The 20,776-nt window shown below is 45.5% G+C and overlaps 1 protein-coding gene and 2 non-coding genes across 3 annotated transcripts in view; 1 reads left to right on the top strand and 2 right to left on the bottom strand.

The window, feature by feature from the left end:
• LOC128325597 (lectin-like) overlaps positions 1-2,386 on the top strand; it is a 34,099-nt gene extending 31,713 nt beyond the window's left edge. The window contains exon 7 of the mRNA XM_053251220.1: positions 1,247-2,386. Coding sequence (XP_053107195.1) covers positions 1,247-1,253 — 7 coding nt within the window. The 3' untranslated portion in view covers positions 1,254-2,386. The remainder of the gene's footprint in view (positions 1-1,246) is intronic.
• A 9,066-nt stretch (positions 2,387-11,452) lies between these two features.
• Positions 11,453-11,541, bottom strand: TRNAR-UCU (transfer RNA arginine (anticodon UCU)). Its single transcript is given in 2 exon segments — positions 11,453-11,488; positions 11,505-11,541. It is a non-coding gene; the product is annotated as a tRNA-Arg (tRNA).
• A 197-nt stretch (positions 11,542-11,738) lies between these two features.
• TRNAL-UAA (transfer RNA leucine (anticodon UAA)) lies at positions 11,739-11,821 on the bottom strand. The gene has a single exon. It is a non-coding gene; the product is annotated as a tRNA-Leu (tRNA).
• Positions 11,822-20,776: the final 8,955 nt, after the last annotated feature.

Here is a 20,776-nt window from a genome sequence, read left to right as displayed (position 1 = left end):
GCTACTATCTCTCTTTGGTTTAGCAGCACAAAAGAAACATTCTAATGAGTTTGCTGAATACATATGAGCTCCAGGTTCAATGACCACCCCAAATGTTGCATGAACACATAAGATCCCCATATCCTTTGTGCCAGGGTAATAATTTGCACTCTGAGAAAAGGCCTCCGACTTGCCATGCCTCCGAGGTGCCATGCAAGGTAGGAGCGGTTGGCCACTTCCCTTCCCTAAGGGCCTTGCAAATGTTAGATGGGAACCTCTTTACCCAAGCCCTGCAAGGCTCTCCAAGGACACCTTGGGAGGAAGGAGGATTGCTTGCACCAGCCACCTCCTCATGGCACTTTTTGAGATGGCTTTGCAAGGATCAGAGAGAGCTTTGCAAGAGTTGGATGGAAAATTCCTGATCTGACCAGTCACTGCAAGGGCACAGCACAAAGGAGGAAGGAAGATGCCAGCAGCAGCACCTCTACCATAATGCCCTTGCAAAGACTCACAATGGCCAGATCAGAAGTGTCTGTTCCATCCTTTGCAAGCCCTTGCAGGTCAAGTGAACCATTTCCACAGCCTGGGGGTGATAGCTGCAGCACAGCAAGAAAAAGTGCTTTGGAGGAAGATGACAGGTCCACTTGTGGGGAGGTGGCTGGAGGTGGAGGCACGTCCATGGAAGCAGCCAATACACTGCCTCTGCCACTTGGAGCAACTGGCTCACCTAGCCTCATTATGAGGGCACCCCAGTCCTCCTCCCTGGCAACTATGCATAGAATCAGGCCACACAAAACTGCAGTTAGGTTCGAGCATGATTTGAGAGCAGGGAACAAGAGCTTTAAGAAAGCTCAGGTCCTTACCTGCTCTCCGCTGTCCCATGTGGCTTCCTGCTGGGGTGGCACACATCTCATACCCCCACATGGTGCCAACACGCAAATGGCATCCACACATGCATAGGCACCATTTGTGTGGTCAGCATCATGCTGACCATTCAGTGGTGCCCATATATGCGCCAATGTCATGTGTGTGCTGGGGCCACGTGGGGGTACTTAGGCTGCGCACCACTCCAGCAGAAAGCTGCATAGGCCGGCTGAGAGTAATTAAGGACCTGCCCTCCTCTTTCTTAAAGCTCTCAGTGCCCGCTCCCAAATGGTGCTCGAACCGCGGTTCGTGCACACCCCGAGTTGCAGTGGTTAGGAGCCTTGCTCAAATGTTTTCCGTGTTCATTGTGTTTTCTTCCTCCTTTCTTCTCTAAAAAAAACAGGTGCTGACCACGATCCAGGGATTGCTGATGCGAAAGAGAAAACTAACTATGCAGAAGTCTTGTTTTTGCCGTGGATAGAAGCTTCACTGCAATGTTGTTTCTTCTTTTTCAAGCCACCTTGCCTTGCTTCTTTGCTTCTCTGCGGAGACTCCTCGAGGGCTGGACTCCATATCACAAGGACAAATGAAAGGCAGCCACTATGGATACCTCAAAAAGGCAGTACTGTGATGAGTGACAATTTAACCTCCCCCATCTCAAAATGTAACTAGTACTGAAAGTTAGTACAGCATTTACCCTCTTCTGCTTGGCCTCACAACAACTTTATATGGTTAGCTTCTGCTGCTACCATTTTGCAGAGAGGGTTTGAGGATGAAACAGGGTACTTTGCCTAAAGTAATACAAGGAATAGCTAGGAAAGGCAAAACTTGAACCCAAACCCTTAGAGACATTTCATCAAGTGCCCTTTTCTAACCAGTAAGGCAAATTGTTTTCTTAGCATCTTGATTTTCAGCAAACATTCTGTATCACAGGAGTTGACAACCTTTCAAAAGTGGTATATACCAAGTCTTCATTTAGTCACTCTAGTACATAATGTTTTGATTCTGACCCTGCCCCAGTGAGGGGTTCTCTCTCTCTCTCTCTCTCTCTCTCTCTCTCCAATTTCCAGCATGCAACCTGTGAAAACCACCCTTGGAGCTGAATGCCATTAATGGGACTAGCAGTGAAAGTGCCACTCAGAATCATTTTGTGTGCCATAAGTTGCTGACTCTGCTGTATCAAGACCCAAAGTTCCCTTTGTACTCATTCAAACTTACTTTTGATCAAACATGCAGAAATCTTAACTATACTAAAATGAAAGGGTAATGACAGTTCCCAATATCTGACTCTCTTATAAAAGGACCAGATTTACAATGCTTCTCCTTCTGATGCCCTTCATAAGTAAATATCTTTCATTGGAGACCTTCCTGAGAGACAGCCATTTTGTTCCCTTCGCCTTCTGCCTTCCATGTTTTTCTCCTTTCTTCGCAAGAACTCCATAATTTGTTAGTGAAAATATCCAATGATAAAAATCAAAGCAGCAATTAAAAACTCTGTTCCTATCAAAGCAACTTTGTAATGCAAAATTAATAAAGATTGGCTTTTGGCATGGCTTTCTCTGAATATTAGTTTTATATAACAATGAAAAAAGGTAGGATGACAAAAAATGGAATCGGATTAGATCAGAGCTATTCAATTGCCAAGCTTTAAACAGTGGATTGAATGCAATTGAAGTTACACACTACACACAATGTAACACTTAGGATTATCTCCTGAGAAACTCTGCAGAGTTGCCATCACATAACACTTAGCATCAAAGTTTTTCAAATGGTGATTTATAGCTTCTTCATTATGGTTACAGTCGTGGGGGGAGGGGCGGATTCAGATGGAGAATGGCCCTTCCTAGTTTCCTCCCCTGATGATTGGCCCTTCAATGCGTGAAATAGCAGTCTTTAAAAAGCTGTACTTTTACACAATCCTGAAAACAGCAGTGCAGAATATTGCGGAGGTTCGGAGCAGTCATGTGGAAGACTAAGCGTGAGTTGGAGGTGTGGCTCCCAGTCCATACCTGGGGGGTAGGATGCCTTTGAGAGTGTTGGCTCTGCCCAGAATGCTCCCTCCATTCCACACCTTGTTAGAGATTGTCGATTTTTACCCTCAATAGGTAAAACAGCAGAGCATTAAGGAATGAGCACAAACGCGCTAGTTACAGAGTGTGTCGCAGAGGATGGTTTAGTTATTGCAGCTATTTAGAGAAAACACATGGAGATCCTTGTATTGCTAAACACTAAATATTTATTGGTTAAATACACTTAGATAGGAAAGACCTATATCTAATCTAAAGGACTACATAACGGATAGGTAAGGAGAGAGAGAGATGTTTCCATCTCCTCTCAGAAAGGAAAGATTGTGACTCAGTCTCAGTACAGGAGGTGCTGCAGAGTCAGTTCAGGGGTCATAGAGTAGGGACAGATAGGGAGACCCTTACTCACTGTCTCTACTCCCAATGCCCCTAGTGGTCATTAAGACAGTTCGTGCAAAAGGTCGATGCACTGGAAGTCCATCTCCAACACACCTGGGATCACCTCTGCAGTCCTTTTTTCTGAGGCACACACACAGCCCATTTCTTGTCACTAGCTAGCTTGTTAGCTAGCTAGAGCTTTCTCCTTTCCCCCCACTTTTTTGTTTTTAATTATACTGCATATGTATACTTATTTGCATTTGCATGAATCTCCAGACCCACCAGCCACAACATCAGTGCTGTGATGTTTTCAGGGGTAGATTGGGGGCTGCTTTAACTCTGGATTCTTCTCTGAGCATGTGTGCCTTGTATTCATGTGAAAGGAAAGTAGGTAGATTAGTTCTTACCAGAACTTCTTGTTTATCCATATGTTTGAAAGCAATAAATTTTGGTAAGAACAAATCTGCCTACTTTCCTTTCACTACAGTCTTACTTGATCATTAACATCTTCACAAGTTAGGCCACTTCCACTTCAAATGTTCATACATCCGCCATCATGAATTGGAGTGGATGACTTCATCACAAACTCTGTCATTAAGGTGTCCCTACAACTGTACTACATTTGGTCCAAATTGATTAGGAGATTCACAAGTGAGCCCACTTCTATCTCAAATGTTCACACAGCCACCAGCTTGAACTGGGGTAGATGACATAATCACAAATTATGCTGTTGAGGTATCCCTGTGTGTCACTACAACTGTACCAAATTTGATCCAAATCAGTCCAGGCATTGCAAAGTTGATAGGGGGACCCAGTTACAGACAGCTGGGTGATCTCATAAGCTTAGTTTCCTTGGGTAAATCCAAAGCTGTGTTTATGAGTCCCAGTCAAGGTCTTTATTTCAACTAAAGGAATTTCTCAAAATAAATGTTATATCATCTGCAGATAACTCCTCTCGGGGGCTAATCTGAAAGAGCTGTTACTTTTTGTAACTATGGAAAGTGTGTTGGCTTCTTACTGAGAGGAAAAGAGCATAGAAAAAACCCTGCTGGACCAGGCCAAAGGCCCTTCCAGTCCAACATCTTGCTGCTTCATGCAGTGGTCCACCAGGTGCATCTGAGAAACGTGCAAGCAGGGAAAAGAGGGCAACTTCTGTTGGAAGTGAAGGACTCTGCGCTGTCTCTTGTCTCAGTGACAGTGGAGGACAGACTAGTGAGTCAGAGGGCTAGAGGGTCAAGACACTGGTCATCCCTTCTCTACTTCTCTGACACTATCCCTTTGATATGTAGATTGCTAATCTTAGGGACTTCCTTCCAGCAGCTTCCTTCCTCTCTTCTCCCTTCTCTTCCTGTTCCTTCTACCTTGCAACATGCAAGCTCCTCTCCCTGCATAATGTGTGCAGAGATGCAGAATCCATCTGCATCCAGCTAGATAGATAGACTGGAAATCCCAACTCCTCACTTTCCTATCTAGAATGGAGTTCTCTAATAAATATCATATATATTGATTTGAAACTATAAATGGCTCCAAGTTACTTTACTCTCAGCATACACGCATGCCTAACTAAATTTCGCTGTGTTGTGCCTCTGTGCACTCTGCTATAATGAAAAAGGGTTTCTCCTACCAGAGAAAATCCCCAACAACTGCCCTCTCCCGCTTGGTGGTGTTTAGAAGTATCTCCCTCCCCCATTTAATGGCTAGCAGCCATTGATTGCCCCATCCTCCATGGTAGGGAATAGGTTCAAGTCTTGCCACAGTTTGTCAGTGCATTTTAGAAAGACAAATACTTTGGAATGTCTCACTTAGCCCTGACAATGACATTTTGGTCTTATAGGTCCATCAGGAAAGATGATCTTAAGCCTGCTTAAGATGATCTTAAGCCTTTAAAATCCTTGTCTTAATAGAACAAGGATTTTAAAATTTATTTAATTCATATTTGTTTTTTTCCTAGATTCATGGATGCTTTTTGATAATTTTAGATTCTATCTGTCCATCAGCTTAATATATAATATTATATATTATATAATATATAAAAATATGATTATTAAATGACTACATATACCATTTATTATTTTGTATGGAACATTTTTATTTATTATTTAGTGAAGCTGGGACAGAAAAGATTAGAAGATCTATGACTTTTTAGAAATCTCCTTTTTATTTAGTATTGGAAAACAATACATAATAAAATATATTTTATTAAATATATACATTATAAGATTCATTAAATTCATTAAATGAAAGCTTTTGAATAAATTTTAGGTTTTCTCATCTTTATTTATATAGGTTTTAAAACAGATGAAGGATGAAATTGGAGTGAGGAAACTCATATTCTCTCCTATAGAATACAGAAACTAATCATTAATATTTAATAATATTTTTGAGCTTGTGGGTTTGGGCTGGGAGCCCATACTGCAGAACACTGAGGATGTTTGGTTCTGTGCTTGAATTATTTATATTACTTATATTTTGTATGTTATGGCTGGGTTGGTTCTCTTCTCTTTAGACTGCTTGATTGTATGATGATTGTATGATGACTGCTTGATTGTATGAGGTGGGGGGGGATTTTTCCTTGAGGGATTCAAAATTCTTTATTGATGGCTATTGCCTAGTCTTAGATCTTTTAGATACAATTAATATTATTGTATTCTTCTTATGTTTTTTTGATGGACAAGATCTTGTATGTAAACATGTATGGTTTTGTTGGACTCTCAGAGATGTAACCTTTCTGTTTTTATTTATAATACTAATAAAAGCATTTAAAAAAAATTTTTTTAAAAAGGAAAGATGATCAGCAGGGGCATAGACTTCTCAATTTCCAGGGGGTTGGGGTGGGCATGGGGCATGTGGGAGAGGTCTTGTGGTTGCAAGCATGAATTCTCCCTTTTGCTAAGCAGGGTCTACCCTGGTTTGCATTTGAATGGGTGACTATGGGGCTCTTCACACGAACGTGCAAAACCGGAGCCTAGCCTGGTTTTGCACGTTTGTGTCAACTGCCAGAATGGGGTCAATCCTGGTGGCATCACGGTGGCAAACCCGCCTAACTAGTCACCCTAGAAAACGAGGTTAAGGGAGCGAGTGCTCCCTTAACCCCATTTTTCTGATCAGAATCCTAGAAAAAAAAAATTATATATATATATATATATATATATATATATATATATATATATATATATATAATATTTATATTTATATTTATTTAAAGGGCAAATGCCTGCCAGAAAAGAAATGTCTTCAATCAGGTCTTAATAGCTGAAAGAGAGGAGGCAGACCAAATCTGATGGGGGAAGAGAATTTCAAAGTGAAGGGGGTGGGCAGCAGCAGAGAAAGCCCTTCCACGGGCCCAAATACGATGGACATCTCTGAGACTAGGGACTGAAAGGAGGGCAACCTGAGAAGATCTCACAGGATGGGACAGGACTGGCTGGGAGAGGCGGTCCTGAAGGTAAACAGGCACTAAGCCCTGAAGAGTTTGGTAATCAGTGCAGCGACTGCAAGAGAGGTCTTACACGATCCTATCTCCTAGCACCCATAAGCAGGCGGGCTGCCGCATTCTGGACCAACGGAAGCTTCCGGGTCATCTTCAAAGGCAACCCCAGGTAGAGCACATTACAGTAATCCAGAAGAGAGATGACAAAGGCATGTGTTACCATTGCCAGGGTCTGCCGGTCGAGATAGGACCAGCCGAAGCTGAGCAAAGGCACCTCTGGCCATGGCCTCCATCTGCTGCTTAAGCAGGAGCCGTGAGTCCAAGAGGACCCCCAAGTCACGGACCACCTCCTTCAGGGGCAGCGCAACCCCGTCCAGGAAGAGACTCAGACTTGGCAACTGGCCAGATCGAGGAGTGAGCAAAAGCAACTCGGTCTTGGAGGGATTAAGTCTGAGCTTGTTTTGGCCCACCCAGCCCCTGACAGCCTTCAGACACTCGGCATCTCCAGAGTGGCCTGGGGTGACAATAGACAGCTGAGTATCATCGGCATATTGATGGAATCTCACCCCAAACTGACGGATGACCTGCCCTGGTGGTTTCGTGCAGATGTTTAAAAGAATGGGTGTGAGAACTGAGCCCTGAGTCACCCCACAAAGGAGTGGCCACAGGGCAGAGCACTCATCACTAAGACACACCAACTGAAAGTGCCCACTAAGGAAGAAACGGAACCACTGCAGAACAGTGCCCCCAACATCCAACCTGCACAGGCGCTCCAGAAGGATACTGTGGTCGATGGTATCGAAAGCCACTGAGAGATCTAAAAGGACCAAGAAAGGGGCGCTACCCTCATCGAGGTCATGATACAAGTCATCAACCAGAACGAGCAATGCTGTTTCTGTGCTATGCCATGGCCTGAAACCCGACTGACAAGAATCTAGAAAGAGCGTGTAGCCAGAGCAGGCACATAGGGAGACAGAACAGAACACATTTCCAGCCAGATCAAGTTTAATACAGACAAAAGCTAGTTTATCTAAGTAGATATAAAAAGTAGGACAGTTCACAGGCAAACAAAGCAAAATGGTAAAAATGCACAAGCGAAATACCTTTCTGCCTGTCTGGTGTTAGACAGGAGGCTCGGTAGCATTAATAGCTCTCTCTCCATTAATTTTTCTAATTCCCTTTCAAAGCCATCCAAGCTAGTGACAATCACTGCATATTGGGGTAGTAAGCTGCATAAATGAATTATCCTTTAAGTGAAGAAGCACTTTCAACTATCTGTCCTGAATTCCCTGCAAATCACTTTTATTTGGTACCCCTGAATTCTAGGGAGAAGGAGAAAATGTTCTGTCTGTCTATACTTTCTCCACACTGTACAATATTATATAAACATCTACCAAGTTTCCCCCTTACATTCCTTTCCTAAATTAAAAACACTCACGTGTCTTAGAAGATTGAAATCCTCTCCCACTTGTTTCTGAATGTTGCTATTTTTTATGTCAGATGAGTGTCCATTTAATTTTTTTGCATTGAGACCTTTTTGCATTTGGCCTCCTGCTGTCTACATAGGACATCACTGGCAGGTGATAGCATATATCACATTGGAGGCTGCGGAGGTCCATGAGCCCCTAATAATGTGGCTGGTTTTACTAAGCTATATAATAGTATGTGTGCGTGGATACAGGGATAGTATTGGCATCTGAAATTGTTACTGAGTCTGGTCTCTGAGTTCAGGTCCTGTAAGGTTGTGACCCTGCTGCTGTTTGAAGTTGGGAGACTGTCTGTGAATGACAAGAGGCCTACCACTCTACCTTAAATGCAACTAATACCAGTATATACTTGTTTAATTTATTTATTTGATTTGTATACCGCCCTTCCAAAATGGCTCAGGGTGGTTTACAATTAAAACACACCACTAAAACAGTAAAGAGCTAAAACAAATTAAAAAACAATATAACAATTAACAATTTAAAAACAATTTATTTGACATATTTGTATACCGCATAAAACTTAAGTCCCTGGGCAGTTTACAATAAAACAATACAACAATAACAACAACAAATATTTATATAGTGCTTCTCAACAAGTTTTTAAAGTGGTTTACACAGAGAAATAATAAATAAATAAGATGGATCCCTGTCCCCAAAAGGCTCACAATCTAAAAAGAAACACAAGATAGACACCAGCAACAGTCACTGGAGAGACTGTGCTGGGGGTGGATAGGGCCAGTTACTCTCCCCCTGCTCAATAAAAAGAATCAGCACATTTAAAAGGTGCCTCATTGCCCAATTAGCAGGGGAACAAAATACAAACAAAATAAATATGAACAAAATAAAAATGTTTAAAAAACTTTACAAATAATTTAAAATTTAAAACAATGTTTTAAAACAGTGAGGCGCTTCACACGATTGGTGTGAGGCGCCAGACGGTGTTTGTGCAGGGAGAGCAGGCTTAGCCCACTCTCCCTGTACACGAGCAGTCGCTGGTTGCTGGGCGGCCAAATCGGCCACCCAGATGAGCGGCTGCTCCAGTTGGGCGCACCCATGCCTGGCTGCAACTCCGTCGGGAGCTCCGGGGGGGGGCTGGGGTGCCTGTGCGGGCCCCAGCCCCCCAAACCCCAGGAAAGCACCGCACAAGTGCGTGGTGCATTCTTGGGGTTACCCCTCCTCTCTCCCCCCCACCCCAGTGTGTCAGCTGTGGCTGACACACGATCAAACAAACAAGATTAATGGAGCACTCACTCCATTAACCTTGAGGCTTTTCTCATGATCAGTGAGAAGATCCGCTCTCCCCATACACAAGCAGGGTGGCAGCCCTGGGCAGCCGGATCGACCGCCCACATGACTGCTGGCTCCATTATGGAGGTGGGGGGGCGGGAGGATCGGGGGCCTGGGAGGATCGGGTGGCCCCTGGTAGCTCCAGCATGTCCTGTGTGAGCGCACAGAGCATGTTGGAGAGACCCCCGAGCCAGGAGGCTACTTTTCAGTCTCCCGGTCAGGGGTATACTCATGAGTTGCCACAGCATGGAGCCGAGCCGTGGCAACTCACAATTTTGCTCTGCAAACCTGGTTTAAGGGGAGGGGTACTTTAGCGGGTGACCCGCTTACGAACCACTGGGCTCGCAGCAGAGCCCGGTGGTTCACACGATGGGAGAAAATCGGGCTAGCGGAGGCTAGTCCAATGTTCTCCCATCTAGTAGTGTGCATGGTTCGGTTCGGGCACACTGTTAAAGCCCTCCGGACCGGTTCGGAAGTCCGGCGGTCCGGAGGTTCGGATGGGCGTGGGACTGTTACTTTAAGCGGGGTGGGTGGGTGGTAGTATTTACCCCTGCCCCGCCGCTCTTCCCCCTCCGGTGCTGGTCCTTTTAAAAATCTTCTTGGGGCGGCAGAGTTCCTCCCTGCCGCCCCTGCCCCCATCGTTGTTCCTTAAGGCTAAAAAAGACTAGAGCTAGCGGCGTGCATGCGCCCTGCGTGGTGTGCACGCTCGTCTCTGACGCTGCCGCACGCGCGCCGCATACATGCAGCAGCGTCAGAGACGAGCGCGCACGCCGCGCAGGGCGCATGCATGCCGCTAGCTCTAGTCTCTTTTAGCCTTAAGGAACAACGATGGGGGCAGGGGCGGCAGGGAGGAACTCTGCCGCCCCAAGAAGATTTTTTAAAGGACCAGCACCGGAGGGGGAAGACCGGGGGGGGGGGGAGTACTACCACCACCACCCCGCTTAAGGTAACAGTCCCCCGTGCCGGACCGGGGGGACTCTGGACCGTGCACACCCCTACTCCCATCATATGAACAGCCTCCTTGTTTAGGGTGAGGGGTGGTTATGTATTCTACACAAAATCACTTTGCTGGGTGGATGACAGGTGGGCCTCACCTACTAGTGTGTGTGTGTGCATGTGATTTCAGGAGAGAGAGAGAGAGGGAGAGAGAGAGAGAGGGAGAGGGATGACGATAGAGAGAAACATTCTGGAGTATGTTGTGAAAAACCACCTTTCTTTCAAGTTATTACAGGGCAGGGGTCCATCTAAGCGGGGAGTGGGGGGTGCACTACTTGCCTTGGAAGCACTCACTTCTGGTACTGCTTATGATGACTGCAGTCTGTGCACACACACCAGTGAGCGGGAGGAGGGAGGGAGATTCTGCCCTGCTTGGGATAAATTGACTCGAGCCTCTCCCAGGTGTCCGCCTGCGCTCCTTCCACGTGAGGCAGCACCAATTTGCAAGACCCCAGCAGAGAGAAACAGAAAATGTATCTTTCTACTGTTATACCACCCAAGAAGAGCGCTGTTTTCCTGAACGGCGAATTGAGTAACTTTGAATAGCGAAAGGGCTAAAGTGTTGGTCTGCTATTTCAAATAGGCATCCGCCCGACCGAGTTCGAATCCCACTCTTCGGCCTTTCCTCGTAGGAGCAGAAACAATAAGCACTGGAGAAGTCTTTGATAGAATCTAACGCTCTAGCAGAGCCTATAGAAACATCAAGCGAACAGCTCAGGTCCTCTTCCCACGAAGGGAAGATCAGACGACTAGTTTTCCGTGCACTGGTGGTGGGCACGCAGGAGGAGACTAGACAGTCCCCATGCGGCTCTTTCACCGCCACAGACCCGCCATTCATGTTTACTCCTTCAAAAGAGCAAAACTTCCGGAGGTCGCTCCTTCCTGTGCAGCTGCAAAACGTTGATTTGGGCTAATTTAGCATCACAGAGATAAGAACTTGCTGCCTCTCTTCAAGTTGCATGAAAGTAGAACACGAGTTGTAATGGACTGAATTTTCTCAAAATATACGACTCTGGTGGGATTCGAACCCACAACCTTTGAATCTCTTGATCCTACTACTAGAAGTCCAATGCGCTATCCGTTGCGCCACAGAGCCTTCGCTTACCCGCCCTCTTCTGCCACAGAATGGCAGTTCCTGTAACCTCACCGATAGCACAAGAGAGCGTTTCAAACGTTTGCTGGAAGAACTTTTGGCAAACGTCATATTTCCTGGAGCTGCAGCTGGAAGGAGTAGACGCAGAAAAGGGGTTAAAATTAGTGGTGTGCTGTGTTGAAAGTCGTAAAAAGCTTGCTTACCAGAAGTGGGGTTCGAACCCACGCAGACATACGTCTATTGGATCTTAAGTCCAACGCCTTAACCACTCGGCCATTCTGGTGCGCACTGAAGCCTTTTTTTAACTCTTTCAAATGAGGTTAATCTCAAGTCTTATGCTATGCGCCCACTACACAGGAGTCTAATTATGAGCTCGATCCGTTTAGTGCAAGTCGAAACCCCCGCGTAGAGAGATCTGTCCTAGCGACTTCTGCCTGCCCGCTTCACTTTGTCCAGCCAGGGGAAACTTTACCTTCATTATTCTGGTGGTGATTAAGAGGGTACGGCCTGAGGAGGACCCTTTCCCTCTTTTCCTTCCCCCAAAAGCCTCGCGGAGAACAAGAGAGAAAGGAGCAAAGCAAACGAAGGAAAAGACTTTCTTCCTAGCAGTTCTGTATTTCCAGCGACCTCCCTACGTGAACGAAGATTCTTCCGTTCCATCTAATCGTTCCTGCGGCTGCCTCTACAAAGGCGTGTGCTTGCCTTGACTTGGTTCCTACTCTCTCTCAAACCAGGTGCCGGTATTTGTTGGCATTAAAGGACAAGCACTTCGCGTATGCTCAGAGGAAGGGACACATGCCGAGACGCAACTATGGCACTAAAACAGTCAGAAGTGACTCACTGAAGCCCACCTCAACGGCGTCTAAAGCATTTCTCATCATCGTTACGATTTCGCCGTCTGGCTGGAAGTCCTGTCTTTGTCACCAGAGAGAGCTCTGCGTCGCGATCAGCTTGGAGACAGACAGATCTATTACGCGGAAAGGTGACATCTTCACTCTGGGAATGCAGATTGACCGAGGACGCTGGTTTTCACCTGAGCAACACCGAGGCGTAGAGATCCGCAGCGCAAACCCAGCCGACATGCCTGCTTGCTTTGCTTTTGGATCCGCAACACGGGAGGTAAAAGGGAATTGTGCCGTGATGTGTGACAGTCAGCAGGCGGCTTGCTTGCTGCTGCTTCTGCACTCTTCCTACTGGTTCAAGACAAAGACAAATTAGCAATGCTTTCCTGGGGACCGGTTTTGTCATGTTTTCCACCCCGGGCACATTTTGCAAAAATATAAGGAGAGGACTCAGTTGATGAGTCTGGATGAAAGACTCATGCATTTTCTGAGGGCTAAGTATAATCCAGTATACTTTACAGCAGCAAATCCACCTGAATCCTGCCAGGGAGTAAATCCAACGCCACGCTCACAGAGAAGTATGGGTCAGTGGAGCACGTACTGGGACACTGAACGGGACGGAGAAAGGGATGCGCTGGTGGCAGGTTGTTCGAGTCTCGCCAGAGGCGGAGTATTTAAATGTAGCAATACCTGGGAATCCTTCATTTAGAGGATAGCTTGAAGAGGATAGCTTCCTTCACTGATAACAAATGGAACTGCTAACATCTCCACAACAGCAATGGGAAGGCTCGCGTGAAGGAAAAGCTAGGAGTGTCTGCGGAGAAAGCCTGTGCGCTCAGTTATGCTTGTGTTGTGGAGTTTCTCCTACTGCCACCCTGCAGGGCAGTCAGATTTAGTTGTTTGGTCTGGAAATGCGTAGAACGTGCTCCCTGCTGACAGGGCAGTTTACTGGCTAGCTCAATTTCTTTCTCCCTGCTCCTGTAGTTTATTCTGTCTTGCAGTCACAGGACAGTATAATATTTGTGTCTAAACTCTAAACCCTAACTAATGCATGTAGAAGCACTGATGATTACGAACTATCACGCTCAGAGGGCGTGCTTTTTACTTACGAAGTGAAGAATTGACCAGTTTGCTCTCAGGACTCACATTGTTTATTGTTTACAGTCTGGGGGCAGCCAGGCAGACTTCTCAAAGGTGCTGCTTCTGGCTTCAGGGCCCAGAAGTCTTCTTCTTGTCCATTAGGTATGGGTGCGTGTGTTTTCTGTGTGTCCCCATAACAGAGGTACTGGTTGGCATCAATTACATTGCTAACCTGAACGTCATGTGCCGCTCCAAACGTGCCCACAAGAGGGCAGCAGAGCCAGCTAGAGCAAACTGTCGACTGAGCTGAGCTCTTCCTTCAGTCTACTAGATTCAGAGAAGCTGTAAGGAACGCGTTGTGGGGCGGGGAGCAACACGTGTTTGTGTTTCCTTTCCAATACGTGTAATTGAAGAGCTCAGGTCTTTGGTATATGAATGTGTAGCAGACTGTCATAGCAGTAAGTACAAGAATTAACACTACCCCTTCTCCTGCAAGACTCTTTTAAGACTTTTGCAGTTGTGCTTTTTCTACTATCTATATAATTATCAGGCATAACTGTGGCTACTCCCTTGCGTGGCAGATCTCTTGAAAGTTCAGGAGAAGAAGCACCCTGGGGATTGGACAGTGGGGATTCCATTTGCAGACAGGGAGGAGGAGCCTGTGATGGTTAAGATCAGTTGGAATGCAACTGTTACTGGCTTGTTCTTGACTGTAGAGGAGAGGAATCTAAAAGGATAGTGGGCAGGGGTCTGGGAAGAGAGGGGCCATGAGAGAGGAAAGAGCCACTCAGGAGAAGGAAGCTGCCATTGTGTGAATTAGATGAGGAAACAAGATGAACAAGGTCTGTTAATCAAGGGAGAGAGGGAGGCAGGGGAAGAAAGACAGACAGGAAGAGCGGGTGGAGGAAAGAGAAAGAGAGAAAAAGAAGGGAGGGGAAGAGAGAAAGAAGGAAGGAAGGGTGAGGGATGGGTCCAAGCTAGGCTTGTGCATTTTGATTTGGGTACAAAACTTTTTGTACCCCAAAATGGCAATTTTGGAGTTAAAAAACAGAATTAAAATTTTGAATTAAAAAACAGATTTTTGTTTCCAAATCGAAATGACTGTGTTTCAGGCAGAATGCTTTGTTCTTTGGGAAAGTATTGCAATTGAAATTGACTTCTCTGACTCTCTCCACTCCAGCTGAGGCACTGAGTGATTAGCAAAATATAAGATATGCAAAAAGCTGTTGAGCTAGTTAAGTATGTGTTGTATTCAGCGTGATTGAAATGCAAACTGACCTTGCAAAGGGATTTGGAAGACAGCATTTTGAGACAGAAATACCCAAATATCTTTGGGAGCTCAATGCAATTCCAAAGCTCTTGCTAAAAGCCATGGTATAAATTGTGTGGAGAAGCTGTTCTGAAATTACACAGGTTTTTCTTTCCAAAGGTTTAGAAAGAATCTAAGAAGAATCTAAGAATCCATGGAGACTTGTTCAGGGGTCTTTTGAAGAGCTATTTTGTTTTTCTTCTGATTTTTATGTGTTATAGTGTTGTCTAAGTTTTGTTGCCCATGTTGAGCAGTCTAATGTAATTTAGGCCACAATGTAATTTGGTGGGAGATGATGTCTAAGCCAGTGGTTCACAACTTTTGCCATTGCAGGGACAAGTCATCCACATGGGACTACAGGAGACAAAAGGAGGGCGGGTGGGGAATATCCCTGTTTGACATCCCCAGGAATCTTAGTTGCTTCTCTCTTTCTTGTAACCATGATCCATGGTTTTGCACTTTCTTAAATGCAGTGATGATAAATCTCAACAATTCTGAACAGTAGGCTGATTTGTTTGGGCTACAGCTCACTCCACTTCAGTTAAATGAACATTTGAAGTTGTTCCATAGTACCAAGGCAGTTTAATTTTTATTTTTATTTCTTTATTTACATTTTATATCCCACTCTTCCTCCAAGGAGCCCAGAGCGGTGTTAGGTTTCTCCTCACAACAACCCTGTGAAGTAGGTTAGGCTGAGAGAAGTGACTGGCCCAGAGTCACCCAGCTAGTATCATGGCTGATTGGGGATTTGAACTCGGGTCTCTCTGGTCCTAGTCCAGCACTCTAACCACTACACCATGCTGGCTCATTGGTCTATCTTGCTATTTCAAATGACCTGTGGTCACTGTTCCATGGGAAGGAAGTGTTTTTATTGAAAGATTGCTTGAATCCATAAATGGGTTGTGCTGCTGTGCTAGTGCCACAGGGACAGGCTCCCACCTGCTGCAAAATTCTCAAATACCGTATTTTATGGACTATAAGATGCTACGGACTATAAGACGCACCTTAATTTTAATCCAGTTTTTCAGAGTTTTAACATATTAAACTGTTATCAAAACTGTACCGAAAAGTCCTGCTAGCTCCAGGAAAGGACTCTCAGCCTTGCTTCAGTTTGTTCTCCTTTCTTCTTGCCTCAGATAAGTCCTCTTTCAATTGCTCCTACTCCACTCCTTGTTTTCTCTTCAACCTCGCTTCTGACCCTATTAAAAAAAAACAACCCTCTTTCATTTTCGAGCTTTCCTTCTCCTCACCAGAATGCACATACCAGAGGAGGGAGCGGCCACCACTTCAGCTCTCCTACTTCTTTGAACTTTCTTCAGCTGAACATGTTTGCAGAAATTAAAATGGGAGGGAGAGCTGATAACGATGGTGGTGTTGTTGGTGATGTTAAACTTGCACGATCGGGGAGGAGGAGGAGTCCACGGCCCAAGCGGCGGAGGGTGAGCTGGAATGGCAGTCCCCAGGCGGCACGGGGTTAATAGAGGGTCGCCCCCAAGCCCCTCCTTTAGCATCGGTACAGGCTTTGCCGGGGGATAGCCCCCGCCCTCGAACCTGTTGGGCAGGCTTACAAGTATAAGACGCAGTTACGAGTATAAGACGCACCTGAATTTTGGTGGATATTTTTCGAGGGGAAAAGTGCGTCTTATAGTCCATAAAATATGGTAATGCGTATTTGCATAAATATACCTATTTTTTATTCTTACATTCTTGTGGGTTCACTTATTTATTATTTATTTATTTTACATATTTTTATACCGCCCAAAACTTGAGTCTCTGGGCGGCTTACAACAAGATAAAAACATTAGTTAAAAACAAAAACAAGAAATTTAAAACACAATTTAAAATTTTTAAAACAATTTTCTAAAACAACATTAAAAACAATCAAAACAGTATCAGTTAAAAGCCTGGGCGAACAGATGCATCTTTAAAGACTTTTTAAAAATTGTCAGATGGGGAGGCTCTTATTTCACTAGGGAGCGCATTCCAAAGCCTTGGGGCAGCAACGGAGAAGGCCCATCCCTGAGTAGCCACCAGACGACCTGGTGGCAAATGCAGACGGATCTCTCCTGATGATCTGAATGGGCGGTGGGGTTCATAACGAAGAAGACATTCTCTTAAATACCCAGGGCCCAAGCTGTTTAGGGTTTTATAGGTTATAACTAACACCTTGTATTTTGCCCAGAAACATATCTGTAGCCAGTGTAACTCCTTCAATACAGGAGTAATATGGTCTTTCCTAGATGACCCAGATACCAGCCTGGCTGCCGCATTCTGGACCAACTGCAGTTTCCAGACTACGTACAAGGTCAGCCCCACATAGAGCGCATTACAGTAATCCAGTCTGGAGGTTACCAGCAGATGTACCACTGTTTTGAGGTCATCTATCTCAAGAAACGGACACAGCTGGCGTATCAGACAAAGCTGATAAAAGGCACCTCTGGCCACTGCCTCAACCTAGGATACCAGGGAATGCACCCCCAGACTTGATTACCTGCTCCTTCTGGGGAAGTGTGACCCCATCAAGAACAGGCAGATAAAAACCGTCTCCTGAGTTTTGACCCCATACAATGAGTACCTCAGTCTTATCTGGATTCAGCCTCAGTTTGTTATTCCTCATCCAGCTCATTACCGACTCCACAGGCATTTAGGGAGGTTATACCCTCTCCCGATGATGCTGACATGGAGAAATAGATTTGGGTGTCATCAGCATACTGATAACACCCTGCACCAAATCTCCTGATGATCTCTCCTAGCGGTTTCATGTAGATGTTAAACAACATCGGAGACAATACGGAGCCCTGAGAGACACCATACAAAAGTTCAGATTTTGAAGAGCAACAGTCTCCAAGGGACACCATCTGGAACCTGCCCGAGAGGTAGGAGCGGAAGCACTGCAGAACAGTGCCTCTCACTCCCAACCCCCTCAGACACTCCAGAAGGATACTATGGTTGATAGTATTGAAAGCCACCGAGAGGTCCAAAAGGACCAACAGAGTCACACTTCCTCTGTCAATTCCCAGTTGGAGATCACCCATCAGGCCGACCAAGGCAGTCTCCACCCCATAGCCAGCCCGGAAGCCAGTCTGAAATGGGTCTAGATAATCAGTTTCCTCCAAGACTGTCTGGAGCTGGGAGGCCACCACTCTCTCAATTACCTTGCCCAGCCACGGAAGTTTGGAGACAGGCACAAACTTGCTGTTTGTGCCCTCAAAAACCCGAGAGAGAGTAGGGGATGATGCTTAACTTGCAGGGAGCAGGGCTCGAAAGGCCTTTAGGTCCAGGCTCCAAAATTACCTCAGTGCACCTCTGTGTGTGGTGGTGGTGGGCCCTCACATAACTGAAGGTTCATACAAAAGACGCCCCCACCCCAAATTTCTGGTCATTAAAACCTCATGTCAGAAAGGTGGCTTGTCTACACCTTTCCTTTCCAGCAACTAGTTTTCTGTATTCAAAGACTATTAAAAAGTCTGTTTCTTTTTAGATTGTGAGTCCTTTGGGGACAGGGGACTATCTTATTTATGTATTTTTCCGTGTAAACTGCTTTAAGAACTTTAGTTGAAGAGCAGTATATAAATATTCACCATAGCAGTAAAAATGTGGCACTACCATTGCCCAGGTCTTGACAACTAGGCCTCTGCCAGTGATGTTTAGGTTCCTCCCTCCCTCCCATATCTTCAGCTGGCCATCCTCTGTTGCTGTTGGGCTTCATTCTTTAGTTGCAAACATAATATTGTCATACCAGCCTTGCCCACACTCTGCCTACTTCCTCACTTGGAAAGTATTGCCCTCATGGTAGGGTTATCTTTCACTGGGATGCTACATGTGTAGGGTTTATGGTTCTGGAGCCATTAAAAGCTCTAGATATAATGTTGTGATGGATTTTGAGGGGCACATTCTACCCTGTGATGTTAGAAAGCTGGATGAGAAAACATTTTTGAAAAGTGGTCATGAAAGTCCACTGTGGTAGCACCACTCGCCAGGGGGCTACTGTGGTATACATTACTTTGTTGCTGTCTCAAGAGCAATATCATTTGTTTTAGCCAGAAGATTCCCAAAGAGTTTTGCTTTATTATGGTTTTCAGCAAAAGTTGAGAATCTACTGCAAGTAAAGACTAAGCTGCATTAGGGAAGCAGAAGGAGCTTTGCCAGATTTTACAGTGGGCAGCAACCTTTGTGGCTATTGTACATAATAAAATGATGACGACGATAATAATAATAATAAAGTCCATCTTAAACCTGCTTCCTAATCAGTACAACTTACTTTGTCTGCTTGTTGTGTGACACCCTTTTTTATGGCATATCAGCTAATAGTTATATATCGCGTTGGCTGCTGCCCTATTCTTTTCCCTTGCCCGAATTACCAGTGACATCAGTAGACAGGCTTTTACTGCCAAACAAAACCATTTCATGAGTAGCAGTTAAGCAGGCACAGCTAATCATTTGAACATACAAATTAAATGTAGATGATCATTTTACTTTCACCAGCTTTGATAAGTAGAACCAGCATTATAGTTATCACTAAAATATGCATCAGTTTTGAGTTAGACTGAGCTCTGCAGCATGCAGTTTCATAAGCAGATGTAAAGGAAGATTGTGGTTCAGAGGAGATGTTAAGTGTTGCTTTTCTCATCCTCCAGCACAGTGACTTAACTTGCATTTGCCAAAATTAGTGATATGGGCGAACTGCCCCTGGCTCAATCTGAGCCAATTACAAGCTGCTTTTTGGGGGGTAAGCATGCAGGAAAAAAGTATGTCCCAGGAACTTTTATGACTGAAGTTGATGCATGTAAGCTGACGCTGCTGCACATATATTACACAGGCATTTCATTTCCCAGGATCAGTCATAGTAGAAAGCTGCTTGGAAATCCAGTTGCTCTCTTCTTCCAACAACATAACTGGGAAAGAAGAGAGCATTGGTCACTTACCGTGAAGGCTTCTACTGGTTGCTGCAGTCAAGGCATCTCGATGGGTTATCCCCGTCACATGCTCCTGGTCAGGACTATTCTAATTCGCTAGATAGAAGCCTTTAGAGCCCAACGGGGATGACCCCGCCCAATTCTTACAGGCCGAGTTAGCCTTAGAAAAGTACCTCAGAGTGAAAACGTAATAAAAACATATAGAATATAAAGTAGAATAACAGATAGCCAACACGAAAGAACGGCATATAACACATATATTGAAGAAAACAGGCAGACAGTCATACAAGGATGCCTCACATACCTAGCACAAAATTCAGCATGTAAGAGATTCCTGTCCAAATATAGAAATTCCCCTGGAGTAGACCAAACATATAATATACCGGGAGGGCCAAGATGCCTTGACTGCAGCAACTAGAAGAAGCCTTCACGGTAAGTGACCAGTGCTCCATTCTCGGTTGCTGCAATCAAGGCATCTCAATGGGACATACCAAAGCAGTACGTCTCTGGGAGGGAAAAAACAGTTTGCTCTACTCCTGGGGAAGTACCCCCTGAAGAACCCGCCTCCCAAAGTCTGCCTGACCAGATGCATATAGGTCCAAATTATAATGTTTAATGAAAGTGGACAGGTTCTTCCAAACCGCCGCCTTACAGATTTCCTGGACAGGGGCATTGGTTGCAAATGCCCCTGAAGTTGCAGTAGCCCAATGAGCTAGTATGTACTGAGGCGGACGGACGTGCTGCACCTCATATGCGAGAGAAATGCAGGCTCGGTAAGCGTGTGCATGGTCCGGACTGTTCCGGACCGGCACCGAGGGGGTGTGTCCCTTTAATGGCGGGGGGTAGAACTTCCCCCTCCCGCCGCTCTTCCCCCTCCCGCCGCTCTTCCCCCTCCGGCGCTGTCGTATTTAGTGCAGATTTTGGGGCGGCAGCGTTCTTCTCTGCCGCCCTTGCCCCCGTCGTCGCCAGCAAGTCCTTCTAAGTGCTGCACGCATGTATGCCCTTAAAGGGACACCCCCCCTCGGTGCTGGACTGCCGGACCGGTCCGGCTTGGAACCAGTCCGGAGGCCTCCAACATGGCCTCCGGACTG

This window comes from Hemicordylus capensis, chromosome 1, assembly GCF_027244095.1.
Source record: "Hemicordylus capensis ecotype Gifberg chromosome 1, rHemCap1.1.pri, whole genome shotgun sequence".
NCBI lineage: Eukaryota > Metazoa > Chordata > Lepidosauria > Squamata > Cordylidae > Hemicordylus > Hemicordylus capensis.
The sequence above is the reverse complement of the archived record's forward strand: the minus strand, read 5'-3'. Positions and strand labels throughout refer to the sequence as shown.